Source organism: Cyanistes caeruleus, chromosome 3, assembly GCF_971803275.1.
Source record: "Cyanistes caeruleus chromosome 3, bCyaCae1.hap1.1, whole genome shotgun sequence".
NCBI classification, from domain to species: Eukaryota; Metazoa; Chordata; class Aves; order Passeriformes; family Paridae; genus Cyanistes; species Cyanistes caeruleus.
The window spans coordinates 49,216,419-49,228,712 of record NC_141703.1 but is presented as its reverse complement, the minus strand read 5'-3'; the positions used below and the strand labels follow the sequence as shown (position 1 = coordinate 49,228,712).

Here is a 12,294-nt window from a genome sequence, read left to right as displayed (position 1 = left end):
TTGTCTGTGATGCTAATAATAGATGATTAAAGTGCACATTGTGAGCAGCCTTACTTATTTAGAGGATACACTTTCCCTCATTTAGATTCCTGTGATACCAGATACTGTAGTGTCATGTTTTATTTTTCAGGAACAGTACAGTGAAATGAGAATCAGTATAAACCAGAGGCCTGGCCACAGTCACAGCTTTGGGTTTACAACAAACTGGAGTTCTTCAGGAGCCATTGTACAGACAGTTGAAGAAGGTAAATGTATATATATACACAAATTTTTGTTCTTATGTTTAGTTTGCAGAGGCTTCTAAATTAAGGCATTTGCTGCTAAGAATGCTTCAAACATTTTAAAACATCAGGTGTAGAACTGAAAAATCAGTATTTAGTTTGCTAATATTAGTATCGTATTATATATAAATAAATACTATATAAAATAGTATTTCTGTGACTCCTCATCTCTTGAAACAGGTTGAATTCAGAAACACCAAAATGAAATGCATTTTCCTAATCAAAGAGGGTATAAACATGATTATTTGTTCACTGAGCCTCTTACAGAACAGTATTTACAGGCAAATACAGACTTCTAATATCCAGACTATTTCTTTTGGCTAAGTTTAAAAGATTTAATTTCACATGATTTGTAAACACACATAGGTGGACATAGACGTGTAGAGGAAACTTAGGAGTTAATACTCTTTGTTCAATTTTTCTTGCTTAGTCATGATGAATTTTGGAGACAGCTTATATTTTTAAGTAATTGCAACTTCTAAATTGATTTCCAGTGCAGTTTTTTTTTCACTTGTTTTAGAACTGAGGGAAAGCAAACATTTTTGTCTTGAGATGATACATATATAAAGTTTATTTCTAATCTTTAAAAGTCTTCTGCAGAGAACAAGCTTGATTTTCTTAAAAAAAAATGCAACAAAACAACAAAAACCCAAGCAAATCACATATAATGCTTGTTTTCTAAACAATGGTCTTTCCCACTGCCATCAGTACTTGAGGCATATTGAATTGTGCCTTTCTTTCCACCTAACTCAAGATCATCCTGAGAAAGGAGAAATAACTGTAAAGTTTTAATTTACTTAGCCCTGTATTATGCTTTGCAGAGAGGAAACAATACCATTTAACAGCAGTTAATGAGCAGTCTTGGATTTGTTTTTTCTTTTTAAATTCAAGAAGTGGAAGAGGCCTTTCTTCGCTGTATCTGGGTATTTTCATAATTAGATTTGCTCTAGGATAACCTTCCTTGAGCAGGGAGGATGGACCAGATGAATCACTGTGGTTTCTTCCAACCAGTTTCATTCTGTGATTATGGAAACATTAATAATCCCTTTGCCCAAAGAACAGAATAGAGTTCCCTTTGTTTTTCCTGCTGCTAGGCTTTGATTTCCCTCCTTGGAGGCAGGGGTCTGCCCATTTGCACTGCTAGCTGAAAAGGAGAAATCTGAGGGTAATGAATGTTCCTGCTGGTCATTCACAAAGACCCACATGGGCTCTGTGCCAAGGAGGAGGAGAAGGCCTTGTGGTTGTTATCTTGGCTCTGCTTTATTACTATTTTGACAAGGAAGAGCACAAAGTATAGACTGAACTGAGAATGGACTGTATCTCAGTGTTCATGTTTGTAGCCTGTGTTCAGCACATTTTTCTTCCAACAAATGTCTCATCTTGTATCCTTATTCAATAGCTGTAGCTCCCTTTAAAGAAATGAAGGATGAGAGAGGTGGATGGCCCATTGAAAGAGTAATATATGCTTCAGCTAGGCACTTGGGAATGCTGTATTTCGTATTTTTAAGGATAAGTAATAGGATAATTCATGTTGGAAGACATCTTTAAAGATTTCTAGGGCAACACACTGCTCAAAAAAATGTCAATATGGAATTGAGGCTGAGCGGCCTAGGGCTTTTACCCATGTGGGTTTGAGACCCTCTGAGGTGGAAACACCACAGCCTCTCTGGGCATCATCCCTACATATCCAGTCAGACTGACCAGTTCATAACCACTGGTTCTGTGTTTTCTTGGAATAAATTTTAATAAAAAGCAGACTTTCCCTTCTCAGGGACCTCCTGGGGGAGGTACTGGGGGAGTTCCTTTTATGTTCTCCTGTAGCCTCTCTTCTCCAGGATGAACAGCTCCATGCTCCTCAGCCTTTCCTCACGGGACAAATTGCTCCAGCCCTGACCATCCCAGTACCTTACCATTTAATTTGCCCCAGTTTATGGAGGCCTCTCTTACAGAGGAGCACCAAAACTGGACACAGTATTGTCAATGTGGCATAAGACGTCCCGAGTGAATGGAATGGTCACTTGTCTTGATCTGTTGGTCATGTTGGTATTCATACAGCCCCACCAGTGCCAGGGTCCCCCCAGCCCTGCTCTCCAGCCCATCAATGGATCCCTGTACCATCACTGGGATTAATCCTTTTCAGGAGTAGGACCCTGCATTTGGCCTTGCTGAATGTCGGGATCCTGCTCTCAAGGGCAGCCCTGTCCTCCAGGTATTGGCCACCCTCTCACTTTTGACAGGGTTTGAAAACTTGATGAGGTGTGTTTTACCTCCTTCTTCTGCTTATTGGTGAACATATTAAAGAGGGTAGGTCCCTGGATACATCCTGGTGAGATACACTTGTAAGCAGCCTGCAGGCTGAGTAAGAGCCATTAACCACTTCCCACAGAGCCTGACAGCCCAGCCTGTTTTTCACCTATCTGGTCATTCTGCCCTGTGGACAATACCATGCCAAGTTTGATACCAGGATACTGTGGAACATCATGTCAATGGTCTTATTAAAGACAAGGTGGGTTGTAATCACCTCTCTTCCCCATGCACAGAGCTCTAGTCAATTCATCATGGAAGATAACCAGGTTTGTCAAGTGTGATTTAGGCTTGGCAAATCCAAACCAACTTCCAGTCACCTTTTTTCTCCTTCTTGAGCCCAAAGAAAGTTTCCAGGAATGCTTTCTCTGATTATGTTGTCTTCCTAACTAGCTATATGATTTCCTTGACATGATACCCAGCACATATATTTTTTACTCCTTATAGATGACTCTGAATTCTACATATGCTATTCCTTAAAATCCACTAAGAAAACTACTTGATAGGCAAAATTAACTTCTTATAAGTGTTCTCAAAAAGCTAAGTAAGAGTTAAGCTTGTAACACATTTCAGTGAGACCCATTTACTATGTATAAAAAAGGATAGTTCTCATCCTAAAAAAATTTTTACAGGAGTTTTCAAACTTTACACTAAAAATTGGGTGAATAGAAAGCCTTAGTCATGAATCTAGACATTGTTCTTCCAACTTCCCCAGTGCCATATAATCTTTATTGTTTCAGTACTTCCCTTATCATTTTCCATTTGCAGTATTTTTTTTTGAGATTGTGTTGATATAGGAGTGCATGTCTGACCAAACACTTGCAGTCATGTAGGACGAAGTAAATTTGACCCACATCCTTCAAGTTTTATCTTTTTTCTATCATTGAGCTAGTGTTTATCTGTTGTAATAACCACAGATGGGGATAGGTTAGAGATAACTTAGAACATATGGAAAAATGGGCACTAGCAAGAGAGAAAAACCTTTTATCTTTGGGGAAACTTATGAAAAACATAAAAGCAGTACATATTTTATATAATGAAAGCTAAGTCCTCTATAGGAATATAAAGTATTGTTAATTCCTTTAGTCTTGGAGGAGCTGGACAGAGAAAGACAACCAGTAGCATTCAACTTCTGGCACCTGAATTTCTGGCCAGTCTCTGTGGGCTTCTCTGGAGGTGAATCGGAGCAGAAGCCCACTGTAGGCTCCCTGGTTTGCACTCTTGAGAAGTCCTTTTGTCCAGAGACTGTGGAGGAAGAGCTGCTGGCAAAGTTACAGGCCAAAAATTGAGCAGTGTGAGTTGTTCTGGCTATTTTGGGTCCAGATTTAGAGACTGCTGCTGTTCATTCAATCTGTATGGTTGGAGTATGGTCTGGATATGCATTTCTAGTAATAGTTTAGGAAAAACTGTGCAATCTTCAACTCCCTTCCTTTTCTAAAACTTAGCTGAGGTATACTGTTCACACCTCTGAGCCCAGACTCATCCCTGACAAATTATTTGAATAAAAAGAGCACAATTTTTTTGTTGTTGTTACTGGGGGCTTATTCTGTCACAACTCAAAACAGAAATTGACTTCTGATGACTGTGCTGGAGCCCTGAAGCTTTCCCTTACCATGAGCATAAGGCTTAGTCCAGATTAAACTGTGTGGTACTAAATATCAGACATGATTGCAAATGTTACATGATGATGTTGAGGTTAGTAACTTCACTATTAGTATCTTCAATAGCATTCTTAGTTGTACCTTCCATTAACAGACTTGAAGATCCATGGTTCTTTAACCTCTTCCTGACTCCTAGAAATGCATGTTTTTTCCAGTTAAACATAGTCTGTGTTTCCTCCTCCAGATGAAAACATTACCTTTTCTTCTACAATACTGCTTAAAAGCAATTAGTAGTGATAACTGCAAATGAAAATTTTAGTCCTTATTTTAAGAATGATGCAGAAAGATATAATATGGAGCCATGTTCTTCTAGCAATGTAGCTAGTGTAGCTTTTTAGTGAGCGATGATGAATAATTTTTTGTGCACTACTAGGAAGCATAGCACTTCTTAATTTCTTAACTTTCTCATGTGTGAAGCCATTTGAATCCTCAGTGGATGAGCTAGATTTACAGCAGCATTTTACTAATGAGTCAAAAGACACTCAGAATTAAGCATATGGTGTCTAAATTTTTCTGTCATACTTGTCCACATTTGTTTCTAATGTAGTAGGGTAATGTAATACCAATGTTCTTGGTATATTTTAAGTCAGATGTGTGGATTTCACTACTTTGGAAAATACTTTCACTGCGCAATTCAAACTTGTTTTATTAACATCAGGGTTTATTGTGCAATCCTTAACTATATTTTTACTTGGCTTTTCTATTTTCTGTTCTGCTAAGGGGATAATTCTTAATGGAAGAACCATTCATATGTAATCCATAAAATTTTGCTTGGAGAGTCTGAGTTTCTCAGCTCATTCATTTCTGAATTAAATAGAGAAAAAGTTTATGAAGTGGTCCTCTATGTTCTCTGTCCTTAGTCTAGTGAGATTGTCTGCCAATGTGTAGCAGATGAAAAAAAGTATAAAGTACAGCCTGCCTTGCAAAATATCAGTAGATTCAAAGTCCAGCCTGCCATAAAGTTTGCTCTTAAGAGAGATAAAATAAGTACAATCCAGAAAAGTCTAGTGGGACAGAACCCAGCAATATCTTGAGTCCAATTACGAATCCAGACCTAGCAAACAATTTTAGCAAGGCAATAAAGCAGCATAAAGCAATAAAGTGCTCAGAAAACATAAATGAGAATATGAGAAAGCCAGCTTCTACTGGAATTAACAAAGTGCAGGCTGATTTTTTTTGACAAATAAGAGGATTACCCAAACTTTGGCTGAATTTCAGCTAATTGCTGGATATAGACATTGTGGTGCTTCCTCTCTCTCTAACTATTGCAGCTTATAAAGGTGAGTTAGTGAAGGGAAGACTGAGCACAGAGGTTGTTTATTAAATAGGCTAGCCAGAATCTGAAGGCTTACAAGTCCAGAAGACTGATTTCTTTATTGTTCCCATAAGTTCTAAATTGAGAAGCTACTTTGATACTGAGGTTACTGAGCCTATGTTACAGTGTAGTGAAGTTTTCTAAGACTTTCTAAATATCCACCATTAATCATTTCTTTGAATGATTCCCCAATCCACTCTCTTCCAATCATAACTGTGAGGAAAAAAAAAAAAAAAAGAATGGAGACATAATAACATTTTTCTTCTGTTTTCTGCAGGCAGCCCTGCAGCACTTTGTCAGCTGCATGTCGATGATGAGATCATTGCTGTCAATGGCACAAAGGTTTCACATATGGACTACAGTCAGTGGGAAGAGGCCATCAGCAGAGCACTAGAAACTGGAAACCTGGTCATGGATGTCAGACGATATGGAAAGAATGGTGAGTTGTTTCGTCAGGCAGATACTGTATGCTCTGTAAGGCAAATAAGCTTTGTCTCTGCTGTACCTGACAGCTGAGAGTCCTTATTACCCTTACAGCAGTAATACGTATCTAAGCTAAGTAGTTTGCCAGCGTGTCTGTTGCATTTTAACACAACTCTGCTTTTTTAACTGCTTGTGCATTAGAAATGTCTTGACAAGCAAATCTGCAAAACATTGAACTACTGACCTCACTCTTGTGCTCTGGCCTGTTTCTTAGAGGATGGGCAGGTAAAAAAGTGTGCAACCAGCACAAAAAGAAATCTAACATTTTCTTTCCTGCCATACCACAAAAATAAAGAGGGTCTGACCTCTAGAGGGTAATAATTTTTAAAGGCCCTGTCTCTCAGTCACCACCTCCTTCAGGGAAGGAGGAACTTGTGTTCCTTTCTTCAGGGAGCATTTGAAGTGAGGTATAAGCCTGTGGGTGATGTAGTATCTGTGTGTTATGATTCTAGCCATTGACCCAAATATTGTGGTGCTGTAATCTCTCCAGAATGATACTACTCATTCTGGGTAGGGAGAGTCTCCATTCTGGCTTGACAGGCTTGTAGCATGTCTTGACTTGCCATGGTTTTAATCAGGAAACCCTTTCCAAGTTCTAGAAGAATTTTTGTAGAGTTAGAAGTGTGACCAGTGATTTCTTTCACAGTATAAATGCAGAACACTCCTTTAGTGGGAAGCTAGGTAAATAAGTTATCAGCAAACTGGGGTAAAAACAGTGGGGTTAGGAAGAGACAAGAAACAAATCACTTTATAGGACCTAATACATCTGAAGAGTGAGATTAGTGGCAAAAAATAATTTAATAAAATTTTCAGTAGGAAGGGTAGGGAGAGGAGAAATGGAATATGTGAGAAAAGCATAATTTGTCTTCACCTCATCAATTTTGCTAGTTTAGTTTAGACTGCATTTTCTTCCCCCTCTCTGTTTCCTGATGAGCATGGACATGAAAATGACCCTTCCCTGGATAGTGTATGAGTCTCAGTGTACCTTGAGTGAGTAAAATTTGAAGAATTTTCTCAATCCTTACTAACACAAATGAAATAGCTTCCAATGAATGCTAACTCCTCTCTAATGTTCAGCTGCTGTAGCACATATCAGAAAAATATTTGGCAAACTTTTACCTAGCTTATGACTAACACTACATTTTTGGGGAAGGCGGTCTGCTATAGATGCCCTTTTTCCTGTCTTCACAAATTCCACCTGATTTGTGTGTCTCCCTCTTCTGTGTGTTCTTGTGTTATTTTAATGTTTTCACTAGCTGTTGTTCTGTTCTTTGACGTTACTGTCTATATTAATTTCTTGATCCTCCACATATCAAAAAGATTGGGGCAAAGACCTGCCTTCCCTGCCATATGTAAGGCATAAAATCCTCAATCTCACCAGTATGGCTACCAACATTATAGGTACATCTGAAAATAAATGGATTGATGCAACTTCAGGAGAAAAGGTTTCAAATGCTTCCACCACATCTACAAAAAGAGATTTCTCCAGCAGCCTTCAAAGTTCTGTGAGTATGTTTTTAAAGCTTCATGGGAGCTGGGGGGAGGAAGAAAAAAAATCTAATGTCTTGATAGGGGGAGGATGGAGAAGAGAACTTGTAAATCTTATGTTCCTTAAGCAACACGAGTACAAGTATAGGACCTGAAATATCTGAAATATGGAGATGTAGCTGTGTATGTATTAAGGTAAATGAGATGTTTTAAGGACTTGCTACTGTCTATTCATGAGAAAACACTGGTGAATGATAAATATTAAAACATGTGCAGACTATCTTTTGACTAAAACTATATGTAGTTTATATAGTGTTTATTCTTCAGAGAAGACTTTGAATTATTAGCCTAAGTGGAAATTGCAGCCCCAAAGAACAGACATATACGTGCTTTTAAATTACTTGTAAATGAAAACCTGCCTGCCAAGGAGCTGAAATAGGAAGATCTTGGCTTCTGGCATTTTCTTGCAAACTAATGTTTTTTTATTTCTGCAGAAGTTCACAGCTGGTTATTGATTGCCTCAAATGTATGCAGTAGCTTTATTATAAATTACACTGAGGAAGTTTTAGATTGTTTTGTATCTTTCTATAAAATATTATGAAGTGTTTCATGACATATAGTTACTATAAGGAAAGATGTGTGGTTGGATATGTTGGATAAACTTCCACAAATCTAATAAGCCGAAGACATTTATTTTTTTATTTGCTTGTTTGTTCCAGAATACAGAAGCAAAATTGATAAATGGAATGCAAGGGGACCTTGGCTCTAATGAACAAAGAGGTAAACCACTGTTGCTATTCATCTGCTAATTGTGTGGTTTGTGACAAGCACAGACACTAAACCTGTAATGACTGGAAGTGTTACACAGCAGGGGAAGTGACACCTTTAAGAACCAAAAGCCAGACAGATACCACAGACATCTTGTTGCATCCAAACTGGGTGAAGTTTGCTTCCACAGTTTGCTAGGCAGTTTGAGAACTGACAACAAAGCTGCAACAAAGCCCCCTGTGTCTGCATTAGTGGTTGTAAATTTAATGTGTGGTAAGGGTGAAAGAGAAGAAGGCACATGATTTATTGTAATTGCTACTGCATTGTATGGAGACTGAGTTAGTGTGAGTATTGACTTATTTCACTGCCCAGGAAGAGTGTAGTGTACTCAACTTTTTGCTATTTTTGCCTGCCTCTTTCAGTTGTGAGGTTCTTGGAGTTAGTGGCTGTTTTCACTATTCTTACTTTATTTTTATTCCTGGAGAACAATGTTGATGATTCTGATATAAGTAATAATTGCATATGATGCTATGAGGAGTTATAATCTTACTTGACAGCAGTGAGAGAAACCAGGTATGTATTCTTCCTAATGGAATGATAATCCTTAAGTAGGAACTGTGTATTTCATTTTAGCTTGAATACACATGGCAATTCATAGAAAAAATTCCCCCAAGATATCACTTGTCCTTTGGATGTTTATGGGTAGTCTCGAGTGGTCATTAGGCTCCTCCTCCCAATTTGGCATCCCAGACAAGGATGCTTAAATTAGACAGGGAGAATCTGAGCCTGTTTGATACTTGTGCTGTTTTTATAGTTGGACATTGCTACTGATAAAATGAAATCCTAATTTGTATATGATGCAATCTCCTAAGATTTTCCTTTGTGATTCAGGGCCTTTTTGTTTTTCTGATGTTGCAGTGTATGGGAGGTCAAACAGAAGTTTCTTATCCAGTGGTTATGGTCATTAAAAAAGCCCCTCATTGACTTGTTTGTATTCTTTGTATTTTTCAAATAGCATCTGAACCTATTTCTTTGAAAAACTTTAAAAGACGGTCACAATTTTTTGAACAAGGTAAATCAAAGAGCTAACATTTCATGTACTTCCATGAAATTGTTCCTGCTGCACACTCTCCCTAACAAGTCTGGTGCTGGGTGCTCTACCTCTTCAGTGTTGTTTCTGCAGCTACAACGAAGCAACATAATTAATTTCCCTTCTTTCCCCAGGGTCATCAGGTTATTCTTACAATTCATGGGTCTACCTTTGTGGTAATGGGTCTTTGCGTGTTCTCTTATATCTATAGCTGTTTAAATCTCTTCTGTGTTGTTCATACTTTTTTTTTTTTTTTTTTTTTCCACTGGGTTGAAGTAAGAAGGGTGGCACTCTCTGTTCGGGTTTGCTACTACCTACAAAACAAGAATAATGGTGAATATTCCAGCAGGGGTTTAGAGAAGATCTCAGAGCTGTTGATGAAGTATTTAACTCTGGATTTGAGTTTGAGTTGCAGCTCTGTGCTTTTGTGTAAATTGGGGTAAAAAGGCATCTGCTGGATTTCCACTATGTGGTGATGTCACAAGATCCCAAGAAGACCAATATAAATTTTGAATTTCATATGTGAGAATTTTTAAAAAAAGCAATAAATGAGGCACTCAATTTTGGTTTTGTAGGTTGCTTTTCAGCATTTTGCATGTCACAGCTCACATACTTCCACTAATGTTGTATGTCTTATGCTGTCTTCGGGCTATGTATGCCGTGCTGTTTTGCTGTAGCCTGAAAGAGCGAAATTCTGGCCCACTGGAAGCTCAGCTGAGTTTTGCCAATTATTTGTGTGGGGCCAGGATTTTGCTTTTAGTGGTGATGATTTCTGGTTTTTGCCAGAAGCGGTATGTGAAGTGCCACAGCATATATCTGTGTTTGTGGTTCTATTTGCTTTTAAATACTTCTGCTGTATCTGCAATATTGTATCTGCAATATGGTGGTACTTTGTTGCTGGTTATTTTTTGTTGGGGTTTTGTTGTTGTTGTTTGTTTTTTATTTTATGGCTGGCAGAAATTTGGTTTTTTTAAAAATTATTTTTATAACAACATTTGGGATATTCCACTTGTGCTTGAGGGGGAGGACAAGGTTGTTTTTCTAGAGTGCTTGTTCAGTGCAGCTTGTTTATTTTAAACTTTTGGCACTTTAGCTTTGCAATTACATGAGGATTCCTGTGGAGTTCAGCATAAGCTTACAGGGGTGAGAGAAGAGGGGAGCAAAAATAGGTGATGTCTAGGCTTCCCTTTAATATCTCCTGGCACAATTGCAATAGATTAAGCTGATTACCTGATTTTTCACTGTGGCTGTTGTGATCTGACAGTGAAGACAAAATTGTATGTATATAGAATGGATGTTAACCTGTGACTCATTAGAATCTTTTGTATCCTAAATTTGATCTTTTTTTCCACTTCTTGTGATTATACTTCAGAATACTGTTGCAATTTTTTTCTTTTATGCCTCTTTTTTAAACTTTTTTAAATTTTGACAGCTAGATAACAAGTATACTGACAACAAACAAAAATAGTGATGGTGCTTAAGAAATGATTACACTTAAATTTGTATTTTTTTCCCATTTTCTCAATTTTTAATAAATTAGCATAATACACATCTCTCTCTAATAATTATCTTGTCACAGGATGATTAAGGCCAAGTGTGATAGCCTCAAATAGCAAAATGTTTGTGGTGGATGGTGACAATTTCACTGAATTCAAGTGTGCGTTTGGAAGTAGGAAAGTTGGACAGCAGAAATACATGGTTTTGTGGTAGAGAAGTTTCCAGTGGATGTCAGTTACTCTTAATTCATGACAAGGGCATAGATGAATAGCTTCTCTACCCTTGTGCAGCTCTGGGTATTAGTCATGGTAAACAGTTGGGTTTCACAACAATAATACTAGGAGAAGTATAGTGAAGAAACTTTGTGTTGCTGCAGTGGGAGATGTACTGCTAATTCAAGCAACTGTTGATGGCACTTGTAAGCATGCAAAGCTTTGAAACAATTGTGCACATTAGTTGTAAACACCTAATAAATTCTGCCCTCGAGAAAGTTCAGCAGGGCAAAGGCAAGCATGTCTTACTAAGGAGAAAAATTAGTCTGAAGCTCAGACTTGCCACAGTTACACCAGCCTTGCAGTAGTTATGTAAGGGTCTAATGGTTTCTCTTTTTTGCCTTCCAAATCTTCCAGGAGGCCCTGAGCCCGCAATGCCTGATGTAAGTATTATTTGCAAACTACTAGTTGGTTGTGTAATCCTAGTCTTTTCAAGAAGCTCTCTGCTTTATATTGTTTTTTACACTGCTATACAATTTTGATCAAATCTGAGAGTACTGGCTAAGATTTGCTTTGTCAAGGCATGGTTGCTTTTTTTTGAAGAAAAAGCTAATTTATGTCTTTGTCACTATAAAGCTCTAGTGTTGGTAGTGGCTTCTATTTCTCACTCTAAAAATTTTGTTTTAAAAATGTGTAGTGTTGATTACGTGGAAAGAGGGTAATATGATTTCATTTCTGTGCTATATTAGCTCCCAGTGCCATCCATCAGCGCTCCTAGTCGTCGGGTTTGGGATCAAGAGGAAGAGCGAAAACGACAGGAAAAATGGCAAAAAGAGCAGGATCGTTTGTTGCAGGTATAATTGATCTTCATAATCATGGGCTGTCGATCCCCTGTGTGTAGCAACAAGGAAAGAAAAGTAGCACGTGACTTCTGCAATTTTTCTTACTGATGGCCTGGGGAGACTCTCAGGTGCATTTTATGGCCTGCACAGTTGTACACAGTAGGAGTTATTCAGAAAAAAAAGGACAATGCTTTAGTGAGTTTCATAAAATCAAACACACAACGTGTATTCACTATAGCCAGAAGTGCTTCATCTGTTGGGGCTGGTATGTTCTTAATGACAACAGAATTTAAAGGATAAGTGAAGAACTAAGGGGTCTTCACTTCTGAATATGAATTGTATTTTTTTCCCAG

The 12,294-nt window shown here is 38.0% G+C and overlaps 1 protein-coding gene across 50 annotated transcripts in view; it reads left to right on the top strand.

Annotated features, from left to right (window-relative positions):
* LMO7 (LIM domain 7) overlaps positions 1–12,294 on the top strand; it is a 131,612-nt gene that overhangs the window by 102,967 nt on the left and 16,351 nt on the right. For 21 of the 50 annotated variants that reach the window (XM_086881036.1, XM_086881035.1, XM_086881032.1 and 18 more), the window contains 7 exons: positions 131–245; positions 5,839–6,000; positions 7,446–7,549; positions 8,252–8,312; positions 9,316–9,372; positions 11,517–11,542; positions 11,849–11,953. In XM_086881036.1, coding sequence (XP_086737162.1) covers positions 131–245; positions 5,839–6,000; positions 7,446–7,549; positions 8,252–8,312; positions 9,316–9,372; positions 11,517–11,542; positions 11,849–11,953 — 630 coding nt within the window. Of the gene's footprint in view, positions 1–130; positions 246–5,838; positions 6,001–7,364; positions 7,550–8,251; positions 8,313–9,315; positions 9,373–9,524; positions 9,567–11,516; positions 11,543–11,848; positions 11,954–12,294 lie in introns of all 50 variants that reach the window. The other 29 variants (XM_086881022.1, XM_086881041.1, XM_086881045.1 and 26 more) reach the window with 4 other exon arrangements.